Source organism: Macaca nemestrina, chromosome 12 (genome assembly GCF_043159975.1).
Source record: "Macaca nemestrina isolate mMacNem1 chromosome 12, mMacNem.hap1, whole genome shotgun sequence".
Taxonomy (NCBI): domain Eukaryota; kingdom Metazoa; phylum Chordata; class Mammalia; order Primates; family Cercopithecidae; genus Macaca; species Macaca nemestrina.
This window is the reverse complement of record NC_092136.1, coordinates 654,756-673,221: the sequence shown is the minus strand read 5'-3', so window position 1 is coordinate 673,221 and position 18,466 is coordinate 654,756. Positions and strand designations below refer to the sequence as shown.

Sequence of the window (18,466 nt, the reverse complement as noted above, 5' to 3'; positions counted from 1 at the left end):
ACCCTGTCTTGACAGGCATGGTGGCAGGTGCCTGTAATCCCAGGTGCTTGTGGGGGCTGAGGTAAGGAGAATCGCTTGAAACTGGGAGGCAGAGGTTGCAGGGAGATTGCACCACTTCCTGGGTGCATTCCAGCCTAGGTGACAGAATGAGATTATCTCAAAAAAAATGGCGGTGGCGACTTGAAGGCCAGTGGCTGGTGCATGCGCTGCCCCCACAAGGTGGCACCATGACCCCATGCAGGAACCTGGCATCCCATGCAAGGTCTCGGCCATAACAGGTCAGGAGGGGGGCAGGGGGCATGGGCAGTGCAGCCTTGACAGGGAATAGGAGGCCCAGGCCCTGAAAAGCAGGAGGGAGGGTGTGGCTGGGACTGCTCCTCTGGGAGGCATCCACATGTGCCCACGCTTGGAGGCTTGAGACTGCTTTAGTGTCCATTTGTGGCCCACCTGGGACAGCACCTTGGGAGCCCCTGGCATCAGAAGCCTGCCCTTTGCCTAACTCCAGTGCACCCTACAGGCCTCAGGGCTCAGGAGGGACCCCCCCATCAAAGGCCTCCCAGCAACAACCCTGACTTGGGTTCCCAGGTGGTGGCCCAGGCAGTGGGTTGTGTCTGGAGTACCCTGACCCCGACCCCATCTCTGAAGTCCTAACCTGGGTCACAGCCCGTCACAGCTGGGGCAAGTGATGCTTAGGGGATGGAGACAGTGAATGAAACAGCACAGGAAAAGTGACTGCTTTAATGTATTAGGCAAAATTTTACATAAAATCAGAAATCTATGATCTGTCCCTGCTCCAATTTGTAAAAAACGCAAGATTCATGAGAAGCCATGTGCAGTCAGACCCCAGCTGGCCGACGGTGCAGATCTGGAGTCCACCCTCAGGATTGCACTACTTTCCGTTCTCTGCATTGAACATTTGTTCCTAGAAACAAACACAGCATGAGCTGTGTCTCCCAACCCTGCCTTCTGCACCCTGAAGCCCCATGTGGAAGGAGGGAGGCCCTTGTGGGGTCTGCACTCTGTGTGGGCCACGGCCACAGGCTGGCCAACACCACAGTCACCACACAGGCCAGAGAGGAGCCAGGACCCACCAAGCATCCCGGGAGCAGCCCTGGGTGCCATGCACCCTCCACCCTGGGATGGCCTCAGCAGGCCCCGCTTGCTGGGCAGCACGTGAATGAGACCTGGGGTCTCATGCAAGTTTTAACTCTGCCCAGCCTGAACCCCGACATCCAGGCCCGGGCTCTCATGGGGCTTGGCACATGTGGCCCCCCACACACAACACTCACTGTCAGCATCCGCTCCAGCTTCACTGCGTCAGCGGCAAACTTGCGGATCCCGTCAGAGAGCTTCTCCACAGCCATCTGGTCCTCGTTGTGCAACCAGCGGAAAGACTTCTCATCCAGGTGGATTTTTTCCAGGTCACTGGCTTGGGCTACGGGACAAGACCCAGCCTTCCATACCTGCCCCATGTCCCTGCCCACCTTGGCCCCTTGGGCTCAGGGCCTGAACCCGCTGCACCCAAGCATCTTCCACCAGGGCCAGGCCTCAGCCCCAGCAAGGCTCATGCTGGAAGTGGGGTTCAGCCCACAGAGCCTCGGCTGACGCCTTTAGTGAGACATGTTAGTAAAGCCAAGCCCTCTACTGAGGTCTACTTCACCCTAATGTCTCCCGAGATGTGCTCGCCCCACAGCGGGGAGGGATCACCCACAGGGCAGCGTGGCAGGGTGGTGTTGGCCTTGCCCAAGCAGCAGCCACAGCTGGGCAGTGGGGACTCACCCGCCTTGGCTGAGAGCACAGGCACCAGCTTGGCATTGTCCTGGAGCAGCTCTCCCAGGAGCTTGGGTGAGATGGTGAGGAAGTCACAGCCGGCCAGTGCTTTGATCTCGCCCGTGTTGCGGAAGGAGGCGCCCATGACAATGGTTTTGTAGCCAAACTTCTTGTAGTAGTTGTAGATTTTAGTGACACTCTTTACCCCTGGAAAGAAACCAAGCTGTGACCAGGAAGGCTTCAGCAGAGGCACCACCCCACCTGCCCTCCCAGTGCCTGCTGGCTGCACTACCTTGAGCCGCCACCCCTGCCTGCCCGCGCAGACCTGTGCACCTCACTGCTTTTTGATGCGGCAGCTCCATCTCGGGCTCTTCCTGCCTGAGGTGCTGCTGAGGCTGCTCCCCTTACCCCATTACCTCAGAGGGACCCTCACCAGGGTCTTCCAGGGGCTCGTAGGATTTCTTGTCGGTGTTTGCCACATGCCAATCAAGGATGCGCCCAACAAATGGGGAGATGAGGGTCACACCTGCCTCGGCACAGGCCACAGCCTGGGCGAAGGAGAAGAGTAGCGTCATGTTGCAGTGGATGCCGTGCTGCTCCTCGAGCTCCCTGTGGGGCGGGGGCAGGTGAGTGCGGGGCAGGTGAGTGCAGGCCAGGTGCCCACCCAGAGCCAAGGCTGCCAAAGATGCTCACGGGCCTTAAACTGAATCGGCAGGAACAGGCTCATGCCATTGTTAAGAACAAATCTAACATTCAAAGAGGGTTCTAAATGGATAGTGGGTTATGGGTGACCAGAATTTTCTCCAACCCACATTACACAACAGACAAAGGCAAGGGAGGCCCTCTGGGTGCCCGTGCTCTTGCGCCAGGCCAGCACCTCATTCCAGAACTCACCAGGGCTCAGCTCCCAGGCTAGAACCACTGGGTTGTCTCTGACCACATTCCAGTCCTCACCCTGTTCCACCCTAGCCATTCCTGGGGCCACCCCGCAGCAGGCCCATAGCACCCTGGTTTCTGCTGAGAGGAGCCCCTTGGCCACACTAGGCCCCTTGCCCAAGTCCCAGTGCACTTTGGACATCCTGGGGTTGATCCCCAAGGACAGGGCAGTGCCCATACTTTGCCATGTGGCTGGGGCATGGGATGAGACAGCCAAGACTCTGCTCAGGCACCTCCAGACACAAGTTCCCTCCCCAGGCGCCTCTGCCACATGGCCACACGGGGTTGTTCAAGGGGGACAGCAGATGGCACAGCTGAGTTGGGAAACAGCCTGCAGTTCCTCCAGCAGTCACCCGGAGACTCCACTCCTAGGCATATGCCCATGAGAAACAAAAACCTGTCCAGGACAAAACTTGCACATCTGTGTCCACAGGAGCAGATGTGTTCATAGCAGCAGATGTGTTCAAAGCAGCAGTATACATCACAGCCCAAGAAATGGAAACCGACCGCAGCACTATACATCACAGCTCAAGAGGTGGAAACCGACCAGGTGTCCATCAACAGATGAGTAACTGGCCTATCCACAAAATGGAGTATTTTTCAACATATAGAAACAAATGGGCCGGGTGTGGTGGCTCACACCTGTCATCCCAACACTTTGGGAGGCCGAGGTGGTGGATCACCTGAGGTCGGGAGTTCGAGACCAGCCTAACATGGAGAAACCCCATCTCTACTAAAAATACAAAATTAGCTGGGTGTGGTGGCGCCTGCCTGTAATCCCAGCTACTCGGGAGACTGAGGCAGGAGAATCACTTGAACCTAAGAGGTGGAGGTTGCAGTGAGCTGAGATAGCACCACTGCACTCCAGCCTGGACGAGAGCGAAACTCCATCCCCCCAAAAAAAACCAAAAAAACCACAAATGAGGCCAGGCACAATGGCTCATGCCTGTAATCCCAGCACTTTGGGAGGCCAAGATGGGTAGAGATCTCTTGAGCCCAGGGATTCGAGACCAGCCTGGGGAACATGGTGAAATTACCCAGGAGTGGTGTGCGTGTTGTCGTCCCAGCCACTTGGGGGACTGAGATGGAAAGATCACTTGAGCCTGGAGTCAAGGCTGTAGCGAGCTGAGTTCGTGCCACTGCACTCCAGCCGTGGTGAAAAAGTGAGATGCTATCTCAGAGCCGGTCAGTGATGGCACGTGGTAGAACATGTAAACACACAATGTGGAAACAAAACACTTCTTCCTGATGTGAATTATTTGAGTGTAGCATTGGCTGCTCCTGGGTGAGAACATCATACAGGAGTTTTACTTTGTTTTACACATTTTCTGTCTCTTCCACTCTGAACATACATACGTTTGGTTTGGTTTTTCTGAGACAGGGTCTCACTCTGTCACCCAGGCTGGAGTGCGGTGGTGTGATCACAGCTACTGGAACCTCAACCTCTTGCTCAGGCGATCCTCCCGCCTCAGCCTCCTAAGTAGCTGGAATCACAGGTGTGTGCCATCACGCCTGGCTAATTTTTTTTTTTTTCAGATGGAGTCTCACTCTGTCACCCATGCTAGAGTGCAGTGGCGCAAACTCGGCTCACTGCAAGCTCTGCCTCCCGGGTTCACGCCATTCACATGTCTCAGTCTCCCGAGTAGCTGGGACTACAGGTGCTTGCCACCACGCCCGGCTAATTTTTATATTTTCAACAGAGACAGGGTTTCACCGTGTTAGCCAGGATGGTCTCCATCTCCTGACTTCGTGATCTGCCTGCCTTGGCCTCCCAAAGTGCTAGGATTACAGGCGTGAGCCACCGCGCCCGGCCTAAAATTTTTTTATATTTTTGTAGAGACAAGGTTTCACTTCGTTGCCCAGGCTGGTCTGGAACTCCTGGGCTCAAGTGATCCTCCCATCTCAGCCTCCCAAATTGCTGGGATTATAGGCACTAGCCATCTTGCCCAGGCAGCATATATTTTATATAACAATAGTTTACTTTTTAAAAATCATGTAAATACAGGCTTGTGTTGATCAGGACAGAGGAATGAAAGAATCTGCAGGTGTTAACTAGTGGCTTTTCTTCTCTGCTGGGTGGGTGGATGGTACTTCCTGGGAAATCCCTCATTTCTGATCACCAGCAAGTGAGGGAGCTGGCTCTGGAGCAGAGCGCAGATCTAGGTTGACATCAGCTGGTCAAGTCCAAGCTGTGGGCTGTGCTCCCCAGTCTGGCATTCCCCAGGGCTGAGAGAGTCAAACTTGCCTGATGCCATGTAGACCTTGCCCCAACAACAGGGGAAAAATCTCTGAAAGCTCCTTCCTTGTGGGGTCCACTTACTTTCCAGCCTGAATTCCTTCCCAGGTTGATGACAGCTTTATAAGAATTCGGTCCTTGCTGATCCCAGCTTCCTTATAGAGCTCGATGAGCCGCCTGGCTCTGGCCACCATCGCATCTTTATCAAAGGAGAGCCTGTAGGAGCAAGAAGAACCCATCCCCTCAGATCATGCAGGCTGCCCAACAAGCAGAGCAAGGTGGAGGCCGGGTGTCAGCCCAAGTCAGTTTTGAGCTGCACCACCGTAAGCACCAACCACTGCCCTCAACCTTCCCCTCACTTGAGGTTTGCAGAATGGCTGTGACAGCAACTCACACCCAGTCTCACAAAGGTCCTCAGTGGGATCCATAGGCTATAATTTGTATTAAAAAACACTAGGCCGGGCGCGGTGGCTCACGTCTATAATCCCAACACTTTGGGAGGCTGAGGGGGGAAGATCATGAGGTCCAGAGATCAAGATCTTCCTGGCCAACATGGTGAAACCCTGTCCCTACCAAAAATACAAAAAAATTAGCCGGGTGTGGTGGCGCGCATCTGTAGTCCCAGCTACTCGGGAGGCTGAGGCAGGAGAATCGCTTGAGCCTGGGAGGCGAAGGTTGCAGTGAGCTGAGATCGCGCCACTGCACTCCAGCCTGGCGACAGAGCGAGACTCTGTCTCAAAAAACAAACAAATAAAACAAATCAAAACAAAAAACACTAGTGGCTGGGCACAGTGGCTCATGCCTGTAATCCCAGCACTTTGGGAGGCCAACATGGGTGGATCATGAGGTCAGGAGTTCAAGACCAGCCTGGCCAAGATGATGAAACTCTGTCTCTACTAAAAATACAAAAAATTATCTGGGCGTGGTGGCGAGTGCCTGTAATCTCAGCTACTTGCCAGGCTGAGGCAGAGAAATGCTTGAACCCAGGAGGCAGAGGTTGCAGTGAGCTGAGATTGCACCACTGTATTCCAGCCTGGGTGACAGTGCGAGACTCCATCTCAAAAATAAATAAATAGGCCGGGCGCGGTGGCTCAAGCCTGTAATCCCAGCACTTTGGGAGGCCGAGACGGGCGGATCACGAGGTCAGGAGATCGAGACCATCCTGGCTAACACGGTGAAACCCCGTCTCTACTAAAAAATACAAAAAACTAGCCGGGCGAGGTGGCGGGCGCCTGTAGTCCCAGCTACTCGGGAGGCTGAGGCAGGAGAATGGTCTAAACCCGGGAGGCGGAGCTTGCAGTGAGCTGAGATCCGGCCACTGCACCCCAGCCTGGGCGACAGAGCAAGACTCTGTCTCAAAAAATAAATAAATAAATAAATAAATAAATAAAAATAAAAATAAAAAACACTAGAGATCAGTTGCTAAACAAGGAGCTCTTGGTCGTCAGTACCAACTGTGGGAAAGCTCAGAATAAACTTCTTGGGCCCCTGGGATGGAGACTATGGGTGCAGCAGCCCCTTGACCTCACGTTGACATCCACGTGTGCAACTGTGGACACCTGACCAGCCTGTCCAGCGCAGGAGCAAGCATCCTTACCTTGCATCTACTTCTGTGGATACTCGGCCTGGAATCTTCTTTAGTATTTCTGCTCCAAACAACACAAAAAGTTTATCAATAGCATTTTTAATCTGGTCCTGTTGTGACCTGAAATTCAAAGGGAAAAAAGCAGGTTAGAAGCTTCTAAGGTTCAAGTGCACAAGAGTCTACAAAATGCATTCTGTTATTTCTTTGCCAAATTTCCTTCCATCTTTTTTTTATCTTAAAACATTTTTTTATTGTAGCCAAATAATACATATAATGTAAAATTTCCCATCTTATCCTTTTTTTTTTTTTTTTTTTTTCCCAAGACAGGGTCTCACTCAGTCGCTTAGGCTAGAGTGCAGTACTGTGATTACACCTCACTACAGCCTTGACCTCCTGGGCTCAAGTGATCCGCCCACCTCAGCCTCCCAAGTAGCTGGGACTACAGGTGCACATCTCCATGCCCGGCTAATTTTTAAATTTTTTTGGAGAGAGAGAGTTTTGCCCTGTTGCCTAGACTGTTCTCGAACTCTTAGGCTGAAGGGATCCTCTCATCTTGGCCTACCAAAGCACTGGGGTTACAGGCGTGCACCACTGCCCCCAACCTGCCATTTTTCAGTATATTCAGCACGTTCACAATTCTGTACAACCATCACCATCTATCTCCAGAGCTCTTTTCATCATCCCAAACTGCATCCCTCTATCTTTTGGCACTTGCAAAATATTATATTTTCCATCTCTTCAGTCACTGGACAGACACTAGGTGAAGTCCATGATGCTGTTCCAAAATCTGAGTGGCCTCGTTAGCCCACTACACACAGGAAGCCCTTCAGCTAGACGCTCGGGGGTCAGAATTCTTGGGCCAGACCGGGTGCGATGGCTCACACCTGTAATCACAGCACGTTGGCAGGCCAAGGTGGGCAGACTGCTCAAACTCAGGAGTTCGAAACCAGCCAGAGCAACATGGCGAAACCCTGCCTCTACAAACAAATACGAAGATTAGCCAGGTGTGGTAGCGTGCACCTGCATGTAGTCCCAGCTACTTGGGAGGATGAGGTGGGAGGATGGCTTGAGCCCAGGACATCAAGGCTGCAGTGAGCTGAGATTATGAGACTGCTCTCCAGCCTAGGTGACAGAGTCAAACGTTATCTCAAAAAAAAAAAAAAAATTATTGGGCCATCTGGACATGGGGGCAGGGCTCATCTGTTGATCACCCAGCTAAGCAAAGGCACCAGTGTCATCCAATAACAAGAGCACCAAGGCCTCGCGGATGCCACAGGGGCGCAACACCACGAGAGGAGGAAAGGGGAGCTAAGAGGAGAGAGGAGAGGGTCAGAGTCAGCGTCCAGAGTGGCTTTCACGCATGGTCAGGGGAGCCACTCAGAAGCCACCTGGACCTATGCAAAACCAGTACCAGAAAGGGACCTGCTCCTGTGTGGTGCCCACATTGCCTGCTCGGCACCATCTTCAAGCTTTGAATTATTACCCTGAAGAGAATCTAAAATGGCATCTAAAATATGCAAAGCCATGGGCATGAAGAGTGCTCTACAGTTGCTTGGTTGGGTAAGGGGGTGGGACCTACTGCAAACTGGTGCCAGAGAACATTCTGGGAGTTACAAAAGCTATTAAAAAATTAAAAAGCCAGGCACGGTGGCTCATGTCTATAATCTGAGCACTGCGGGAAGCCAAGGCAGGCGGATCACTTGAGGTCAGAAGTTCGAGACTGGCCTGGCCAACATGGTGAAACCCTGTCTCCACTAAAATACAAAAATTATAGCTGGGGCCGGGCGCGGTGGCTCAAGCCTGTAATCCCAGCACTTTGGGAGGCCGAGGCGGGTGGATCACGAGGTCAGGAGATCGAGACTATCCTGGCTAACATGGTGAAACCCCGTCTCTACTAAAAATAGAAAAACTAGCCGGGCGTGGTGGCGGGCGCCTGTAGTCTCAGCTACTTGGGAGGCTGAGGCGGGAGAATGGCGTGAACCCGGGAGGCGGAGCTTGCAGTGAGCCGAGATCGCGCCACTGCACTCCAGCCTGGGAGACACAGCGAGACTCCGTCTCAAAAAAAAAAAAAAAAAAAAAAAAAAAAAAAAAAATTATAGCTGGGTATGGTGGCTCATGTCTGTAATCCCAACTACTTGGCAGGCTGAGGCAGGAGAATCACTTGAATCCAGAAGGTGGAGGTTGCAGTGAGCCGAGATCATGTCAGTGCACTCCAGCCTTGACAACAAAAGCAAAACTCTGTCTCAAAAAAAAAAAAAAAAAAAAAAAAAAAAGCCAGGAGTGGTGGCGCACACCTATAATCCCAGCTAACTGGGAAGCTGAGGCAGGAGAATCACTTGCACCAGGGTGGCAGAAGTTCTAGTGAGCCAAGATCGCTCCACTATACTCCAGCCTGGGTGGACAGAGCGAGACTCTGTCTGAAAAATAAAAAATAAAATGAAATGACAGCCAGAAGCTAAGTGTTACCAGAGCTGGGGAGACTGACTGCAGAAGGGGAGGAGGGCCTCTGGGGGTCTGCGAGTGCCCTGCATCCGGACTGGGGTGGTGTTCACAGGGTGTGCACACATTGGCAAGACTCCAAGCTGCTCACTTACCACGGGTGCATGTCACTCCATGCAGGTTACACTTTGATAAACAAAAACAGGCAGAAAGAAAGGGTTTTTTCTTCCCTTGAGTTCATGGTGTTTGAGAGCTAAAATTCAGTTAGGGAGGGAAACAAAGCCACCTAGACTAGCGTGAGGGCCTAGCTGGGACCCTCCCGAGTCCAGGCACTCACCCGCCCAGCTTCCGGCCGTAGGTGATCGCCTCCTCCACCAGCTCCTGGTAAGCGGGCATCTGCGCTGCAGCCAGGATCAGGGACGGGTTGGTGGTAGCATCCTGGGGCTTGTACTCGTCGATGGCTAGGGAAATAGTTTTCAAAAGCCAAAGTAAGTGAAGCGCTTGCCTCCAACTGGAAACACGTGAAGGAACCCTATAAGTCCCCAGGATGTTAGGGGAGTCCAGAGCATTTCCCAAAGTGGGGTCCAGCCACACTTCTCTCACATTCCTGGTCACCGAAGGTTCATCAAGATGCGGCTGTTTGCACAATGATGAAACAACAAGCACTAAGTGCCCAGAGATCAACTATGCCCCTGCAAGAGCTGACTTGTAACAGCATGGGAGTGAGAGGTGAGACAACTGGGAGAACGCTGGCCGTAGGAAAATATGCTTCCCGCTGCTGTACCACCACAAGGAGGCGCACGGTCTAGAGTCAGTGACCCACCTGTGAACGCGGATCTTCTGGGCTGGGTCATCATCACCACGCCCAGCTAGAACAGAGTCAAAAAGTCAGGGGAAAAGCACTCAGGTACATAGCATTGCTCCAAAAATAATTATCTGCAAGCCTAGCTGCTGAAGTGGCCTCTAAGCTGAAATCAGTTTATCTAATAGTTGCTGAACCGCCTGCTGCAACTTTAAGACTAATTTTACCCACTGCCATCACTCACCAATCATTCTTTTTAGGTTTCATAAAAAGACTAAATTGGCCAGGTGTGGTAGTGCATGCCTGTAGTCTCAGCTACTCAAGAGGCTGAGGCACGAGGATCGCTTGAGCCTAGGAGGTTGAGACTACAGTGAGCCGTGATTATGCCACTACACTCCCACCTGGGCCAGAGAGCAAGACCCCATCTCTTAAGAAAATAAATTCAGGCCGGGTGCAGTGGCTTACACCTGTAATCCCCACATTTTGGGAGGCCAAGGCTGGTGGATTGCCTGAGGTCAGGAGTTCGAGACCAGCCTGGCCAACATGATGAAACCCCGTCTCTACTAAAAATACAAAAATGAGGGCCGGGCGCGGTGGCTCAAGCCTGTAATCCCAGCACTTCGGGAGGCCGAGACGGGCGGATCACGAGGTCAGGAGTTCGAGACCAGCCTGGCCAACATGATGAAACCCCGTCTCTACTAAAAATACAAAAATGAGATGGGCATGGTGGCACATGCCTGTAATCCCAGCTACTCAGGAGGCTGAGGCAAGAGAATCGCTTGAACCCAGGAGGTGGAGGTTGCAATGAGCTGAGATCACACCACTGCACTCCAGCCTGGGTGACAGAGACTCTGTTTCATAAATAAACAAACAAACAAATAAATAAATATCGCATTCAGTAGCTTCTGCCGGTAACTTGACAAAACCTGATCTAAGAATCCTTTTAGTTGGAGTGGGCAACTTTGACAACATCTCAAGTTTTTGTTCAAATTGTACTGGTGATCAAAGTTGACATTCTCTGCTTTAATAAACCCAGTCATAAAATGCTACTTAGTGGCTGGGCACAGTGGCTCACACCTGTAATCCCAGAACTTTGGGAGGCTGATGGGGGTGGATCACTTGAGGTGAGGAGTTCGAGACCAGCCTGAGATTGTACCACTGCACTCCAGCCTGGGCAATGGAGTAAGACACTGTTGCAAGGACAAAAAAAAAAGTTGTTTTCTTCAGAGTAACCAACTAAACAGTTCAAAAAGTCCAAACTTGTAGCCACTGAGTAGCTTTTTTTCTTTTTGACAGAGTCTCACTCCGTCATTCAGGCTGGAGTGCAGTGGAACGATCTCGCCTCACTGCAACCTCCTCCTCCAGGGTTCAAGTGATTCTCCTACCTCAGCATCCTGAGTAGCTGGCACACACCCTGACACCTGGCTAATTTTTGTATTTGTATTTTTTTATGTTTTATTTTTTTCTGAGATGGAGTCTTGCACCGTTGTCCAAGTTGGAGTGCAGTGGCGCAATCTCAGCTCACTGCAACCTCCGACAGCCAGGTTCAAGCAATTCTCCTGCCTCAGCCCCCTGAGTAGCTGGGATTACAGGCACGAGTCACCATACCAGGCTAATTTTTTTGTGTGTGTGTGTGTTTTTAGTAGACAGGGTTTTGCCATGTTGGTCAGGCTGGTCTCGAACTCCTGACCTCAGGTGATCCACCCGACTTGGCCTTCCAAATTGCTGGGATTACAGGCGTGAGTCACACTGCGCCCAGCCTCTGAAGAAACAAACTGAACTGTGTTACTCTGCTCTCATATCAGAATAATCAACACAGAGGACTTCTGTGACCAAATGTGTGGGGGTTTCTCCCCATACACCAAACAAGCAATTAATTCTTCAGTGGATACCAGCCGGGTGTCCTCCAATTCAACTCCAACCCTGTCTACCTGGAGACAGCCTCAGATCCCACAGGTTGAGGGCTTAGTCCCATCCAACCATTCTCCACTTCCCACCGGCCACAAGTCTGGGCTCCAGAACTTCTGATCCACTGGCCTCAAGTTGGAGGTGCCAACTTGAATTAACCTTCGTGTTCAGTTAATTTCTGGAGCAGATCACAGAAGTAAGGGAAACACTTAACACGTACTGGCTTATTATACAAAGGACACAGAGGAAGAGATGCATAGGGCAAGGCATGTGAGAAGGGGCACGGCGCCTCCATGCCCACCCTGGGTGCACCACCCTTCAGGAGGCTCCATGTGTTCAGGTATCTGGAAGCTCCCTGAACCCTGTCCTCTTGGGCCTTTTATGGAGACTCCACTGGAGAGATATGACTGAAGTATGGGCAGCCCTGTTGAATTATTATCATCTAATGAGCAAGGAAACCCAGCAACACCTCTCTGTTCACATTCTTACTGTCCTCTGTGCAACATTCCTTCCTCCAGGGTATGTGGTGGGACCCCTTCTGAAATGAGGGTCTTAGGACCCACAATTAGAAAAGCAAGTAGAGGGCCAGGCGCAGTGGCTCACGCCTGTAATCCCAGCACTTTAGGGGGCTGAGGCGGGCAGATCACGAGGTCAGGAGATCAAGACCATCCTGGCTAACACAGTGAAACCCTGTCTCTACTAAAAATACAAAAAACTAGATGGGCGTGGTGGCGGGCGCCTGTAGTCCCAGCTACTTGAGAGGCTGAAGCAGAAGAATGGCGTGAACCTGGGAGGTGGAGCTTGCAGTGAGCCGAGATCACGCCACTGACTCAAGCCTGGGTGAGAGCGCGAGACTCCACCTCAAAAAAAAAAAAAAAAAAAGAAAAGCAAGTAGAGAATTTCTTTACGGACAGCTCCAAAACAGAAAGAAAGGCAGGAAAGATTCCTCCCTTGGAGAGAGAAAGGAGCAAGTGAGAGAGGAGAAGGTCAGCGACAGAAATTCTGTTTTCCGAGGCCTGCTCCTGAGGCCTAGAGTGCCCCAACATTGTAACAGGACTATAGGAGTTATGAGACAGGAACTGTCCACACACGCATGCATGCATGCACACATAACAATTACCTTCAAATGAGGTTCATGGTTTATTATTATTATTGTTATTTTGAAATGGAGACTCGCTCTGTCACTCAGGCTAGAGTGCAGCGGCACAATCCCGGCTTACTGCAACCTCCATCTTCTGGGTTCAAACAGTTCTCTCACCTCAGCCTCTCAAGTAGCTGGGATTACAGGCACTTGCCACCATACTTGGCTAATTTTTGTATTTTTAGTAGAGATAGGGTTTCTCCATGTTGGCCAGGCTGGTCTCGATCTCTTGACCTCAGGTGATCCACCCGCCTCAGCCTCCCAAAGTGCTGGGATTACAAGCATGAGCCACTGAGGCTAGCCCCAACTTTCTCTCGTTCTTTGGACAGATTGAAGACCACCCAGTCTGCTTGAATTGCAATTATTTCTTCCCAAATAAAATGTTAAATTTAGAGATTTGTCACTACATTTTGACTTCAACACAGATACCACATGGTTATCTTCAACAAGGACTGTTAGCTGGGAGTGGTGGCACACACCTGTAGTCCCAGCTACTTGGGAGGCTGAGGTGGGGGAAATCACCTCAGCCCAGGAGGTGAAGGCTTCGGTGAGCCGTGTTGCACCACGTGACTGCACCACTGTACAGCCTGGGTGACAAAGCAAGACCCTGTCTCAAAAAAAAAAACAAAACAAAAAAAACCAAAAACAAAATCCCAAGGATTATTTTCTTTATTCTTTTTTTTTTTTTTTTTTTTTTTTTTTTTTTTGAGACGGAGTCTCGCTCTGCCGCCCAGGCTGGAGTGCAGTGGCCGGATCTCAGCTCACTGCAAGCTCCGCCTCCCGGGTTCCCGCCATTCTCCTGCCTCAGCCTCTGGAGTAGCTGGGACTACAGGCGCCTGCCACCTCGCCCGGCTAGTTTTTCGTATTTTTTTAGTAGACACGGGGTTTCACCGTGTTAGCCAGGATGGTCTCGATCTCCCGACCTCGTGATCCGCCCGTCTCGGCCTCCCAAAGTGCTGGGATTACAGGCTTGAGCCACCGCGCCCGGCCAAGAAACAGTAGTTTTAAGAATAAAGAAAATAGGCCGGGCGCGGTGGCTCAAGCCTGTAATCCCAGCACTTTGGGAGGCCGAGACGGGCGGATCACGAGGTCGGGAGATCGAGACCATCCTGGCTAACACGGTGAAACCCCGTGTCTACTAAAAAAATACGAAAAACTAGCCGGGCGAGGTGGCAGGCGCCTGTAGTCCCAGCTACTCCAGAGGCTGAGGCAGGAGAATGGCATAAACCTGGGAGGCGGAGCTTGCAGTGAGCTGAGATCCGGCCACTGCACTCCAGCCTGGGTGACAGAGTGAGACTCCGTCTCAAAAAAAAAAAAAAAAAAAAAATACTGTTTCTTTTAACACATTAGTTCTTTCTCACGTAACCAAGCTAGGAATTCAAAGAAGCCAACGAGGCTTAACCTGGGGTCTTGTTGATCAGGCTGTCCAAATGTAAAGTGGAGGTAAAGAGTTATGGCCACTGACACCCATAGAACGGCCCATAGTTCCAGGAGATTAGCCAGTTCAGTAACTTTATTTGGAAAATAAGTACCTTTTTTTTTTTGAGACAGGGTCTCGCTTTGTCTCCTAAGCTGGAGTGCAGTGGTGCAGTCACAGCTCGCTGCTGCCTCAACCTTCTGGGCTTAAGTGATCCTCCCAACTCAGCCTCCCAAGTAGCTGGGACTACAGGTGTGCGCCAATATGCCTGGCTATTTTTTTTTTGTAGGGATGGGGTTTTACCATTTTGCCAAGGCTGGAATAAGTACTTTCAAAGGGTCTTTCAATGACAAAACTATAGAGGTAGAGAACAGGTTAGAGGCTGCCAAGGAACAGGGAATGAGGTGTCTCTCAGGAACACGGGGATCTCAGTGCCTATGGGACAGCTATGTCCTGTCACAGCAGTCACAGGAATTTACACACCTTATGAAACTGTCACATAGCCTCCTTTCCCCAGTACAGGGGGAAACTGGGGAGCCCTGAGCCAGGCCTGCAGTCTATAACAGCACCAGCATCACAGCAGTGCCCACTTCCCGGTGTGGATACCATGCCGTGGTTACATGAGATGTCACCACGAGGGACAGTGGTTGAAGGGTTCATAGGACTGTATGGGCTGATTTTGCAACTTCTGTGCATCTATACCCATTTCAACATGACAAGTTAAGAAAAAGCCTGTCTTGGCACAGTGTTGACACAGGTCTGCCAGAATGCCCTGAATGAGGCACTGAAAACAGCCCATTTCATCCTGTAAAATCACCCCTTGATAAAGTCAGCTTTTAGCAAATGGCTTTTACAAAATTAAAACAAAACCAAGGTCCACTGGGGCAAAAATGGGTTTCAGGGTCCAGGGTCCCTTAAACCGAATGCAAACTGGGGAGGGTCACACTGTGGGAAGAAAAATGGGGAGGGTCACACTGTGGGAAGAAAAATGGGGAGGGTCACACTGTGGGAAGAAAAATGGGGGGTCACACTGTGGGAAGAAAACTGGGGAGGGTCACACTGTGGGAAGAAAACCGGGGAGGGTCAGATTGTGGGAAGAAAACTGGGGAGGGTCACACTGTGGGAAGAAAACTGGGGAGGATCACACAGTGGGAAGAAAAATGGGGAGGGTCACATTGTGGGAAGAAAACTGGGGAGGGTCACACTGTGGGAAGAAAACTGAGGAGGGTCACACTGTGGGAAGAGCATTCACAGCTTTGATTCTATTTCCAGTGGCCTGTGCCTCCCTCCCACAAGGAGTGAAGAATCTTCACTTCACAAAATACAGATCACAAACCCAACAGATTATTTTACAACTACATAACATTGATGAACATATACTATCAATGAATGTATTTTTTTGTTAATATTCATTAAAAAAATATGTCAGGACTTGGGTTTAGAAGATTTTTTTTTTTTTTTTGAGATGGAGTCTCCCTCTGTCGCCCAGGTTGGAGTGCAGTGGTGCTCACTACAACCTCCGCCTTCTGAGTTCAGCGATTCTCCTGCCTCACCCTCCCAAGTAGCTGGGATTACAGGCATGCAACACCACGCCCAGCTAAGTTTTGTATTTTTAGTAGAGATGGGGTTTCACCATGTTGGTCAGGCTGGTCTCGAACTCCTGACCTCGTGATCCACCTGCCTCGGCCTCCCAAAGTACTGGGATTACAGGCGTGAGCCACCTCGCCCGGCCAGAAGATTTCTTTAAAAAAACAATACAAGGCTGGGCACGGTGGCTCACGCCTGTAATTCCAGCACTTTGGGAGGCCGAGGCGGGCGGATCACGAGATCAGGAGATCGAGACCATCCTGGCTAACACAGTGAAACCCCGTCTCTACTAAAAATACAAAAAAATTAGCCGGGCGTGGTGGCGGCGCCTGTAGTCCCAGCTACTCGGGAGGCTGAGGCAGGAGAATGGCGTGAACCCGGGAGGCGGAGCTTGCACTGAGTCGAGATCGCGCCACTGCACTCCAGCCAGGGCGACAGAGCGAGACTCCGTCTCAAAAACAAACAAACAAACAAACAAAAAAACAAAACAAAACCACGAACCCAGGACTCCCCAGGCCTGCTATGGGTATGGGTTTAGGAAAATTCATCTTTATTGGCCCTGCACTGCCGCACCAGCTCTGCCCTAACTGGTGAGGGCCAGCAAGGAACAATACAGATGAGGGCTCTGTCCACCAGGCAAACTGCAAATTATTCTCAGTGCTAAGAAGGGAAAAAACTGGCCGGTCGCGGTAATCCCAGCACTTTGGGAGGCCGAGGCAGGCAGATCACGAGGTCAGGAGATCGAGACCACGGTGAAACCCCGTCTCTACTAAAAATACAAAAAATTAGCCGGGTGCAGGGGCGGGCGCCTGTAGTCCCAGCTACTCGGGAGGCTGAGGCAGGAGAATGGCGTGAACCCGGGAGGCAGAGCTTTCAGTGAGCCGAGATCGCGCCACTGCACTCTGGCCTGGGCCACAGAGGAGACTCCGTCTCAAAAAAAAAAAAAAAAAAAAGAGAGAAAAAAAGAAAGGAATAAACTGAGCAGCAGAAAAATGTGTAGCCCCTTTTCTGGAGCTTTCTTTCTTATAAAGAGAAAGATCTGGACTACAACAGGGGGCTGTGTGTGTGAGGGACTCACAGCTCTAGCTTTGGATCTCCCAAAGAGGGGTCTGGAGCAGACTGTGGCACCCCAAGCCAGTCGCTGAATCCCCATCTTTGATGGTTAAGCAGCCAAATATGCCAGTTCACTCTCTAGGCTCTGCTAGATAAACAATGCCCTTACTCAGTTACCGAAGAGGAATTAAAGCCTGTTTCTCAAGTCACCATGAGAAAGCAGAAAAGAGAGGAAGTCACTTCCGTATTAGGTACTCACAGCATTCATCCATGAAGCGTTTCATGATTTTCTTAAAAAATATTACTTGTCCTCAACAAAACATACACACAAGGCTCGTCTACTCTGCACTGCAGAGGACAGAACAGCTAAGTATTAATAAAATAAGCCTTCTTTGTATTTTCCAAGTTCTCTCCAATGTAAACAATTCAAGCCCAGGAAAATCAGTATTTAACAGTGGAACAACCCTGTGCTGTCATGGGCACCGGCTTTTACCCACCCGCTGCGCCTGGCGGTGGCTGTCCACCAGGGCACCTGCCGCCCACAGGGTTGTCCCACTGGGCACGGCAGAGCTCAAGGGCGGTGGCGGCACTGGCAGCTTCTGGTCAGAGCTAGCTGATGTCCCCGCTCTACAGACAATATCAGCCCAACAAAATTGCATCTGGCTGACCACAAACTGGCCACGTGGAAGACAGCTCGAAGCTCTACCCCGAATCTCTCCTGAACTCAAAGGCACTGAAAGCTGCCTCGACCCATGAGGGTGCAGAGGGGCTCCCGTGGGCTGCCCGCAGCCAGTCCCGGGGGCGGGGTCTGAGGGCGCAGCCGACCCCACCCTGGGAGGAGGGCGAGGGCGAGGCTGGGATACCGGTTTCTTGCCCCACGGCTCGCAAGGACCCGTCGGTCCCGCCCGCACCCGAGCCCCTCACGGCTGACCTCAGCTCCTCACTGCTGCCCCCGGCCCCGCTCCCCTCACGGCCGCCCCTGGCCCAAGCAACCGGCACCTGCGCTCGTTCCCCCCGGAACCGAGCCGCCTGGGGCACCGCCACCCGGTCCGCGTCCCGGAACTGGGGACCCGGGGAAATCGGGGCGCCGGGGCCTCCGAAGGGCGCTTGCGCCGCGTGCCCGGGCTCCGCGCCGTCCTCACCGTGGAAGTCGCCCGTGTCGGCCACCACGGTGGTGAACTGCTTGAGCTGGTCCAGCGCGGACTCCATCCTCTGACGCTTCACGGGTGAGCTCGACATAGCAAGGCCGAGGGGGGCTGCAGCTGCGGCGGCGACGCGACGGGCGCGCGGGCGGCCCACAATGCCCCGCGGGCGCCGGCCAATCGGAGAGCGGCGCGAGAGGGCGAGGCCAGCGGGTCCCTACGCGCCTGGACGAAGCCCCGCCCCCGAGGACGAAGCTGCAGCCCCAAGGCCGGGTCGCGCACCTCAGGGCAGAGAACGCCGCGCGGGTCCTACGGGCGGGGTTTTCCCGGCTCCGCAGCAGCTGCCGCGGACGGACCTGGGAAAACACCGGCACGACACGGGGCGGCTGGCCCTCGGCTCCTTCCTGCCCCGCGGGAAGCACCGGGAGGGCGGAAGGAGATGGACCCGGC

General features: G+C 52.3%; 1 protein-coding gene across 1 annotated transcript; it reads right to left on the bottom strand.

Annotated features, from left to right (window-relative positions):
* Window positions 1-724: 724 nt before the first annotated feature.
* On the bottom strand, window positions 725-18,177 carry LOC105494152 (transaldolase 1). The gene is made up of 8 exons (XM_071074012.1): window positions 18,017-18,177; window positions 9,304-9,427; window positions 6,540-6,647; window positions 5,027-5,158; window positions 2,204-2,379; window positions 1,780-1,977; window positions 1,290-1,435; window positions 725-922 (listed from the first exon to the last, which is right to left on the bottom strand). Exons 1-8 carry the CDS (start codon window positions 18,111-18,113, stop codon window positions 890-892), a joined length of 1,014 nt encoding a protein of 337 aa, XP_070930113.1. The 5' UTR covers window positions 18,114-18,177; the 3' UTR covers window positions 725-889.
* Between the last annotated feature and the right edge of the window lie 289 nt (window positions 18,178-18,466).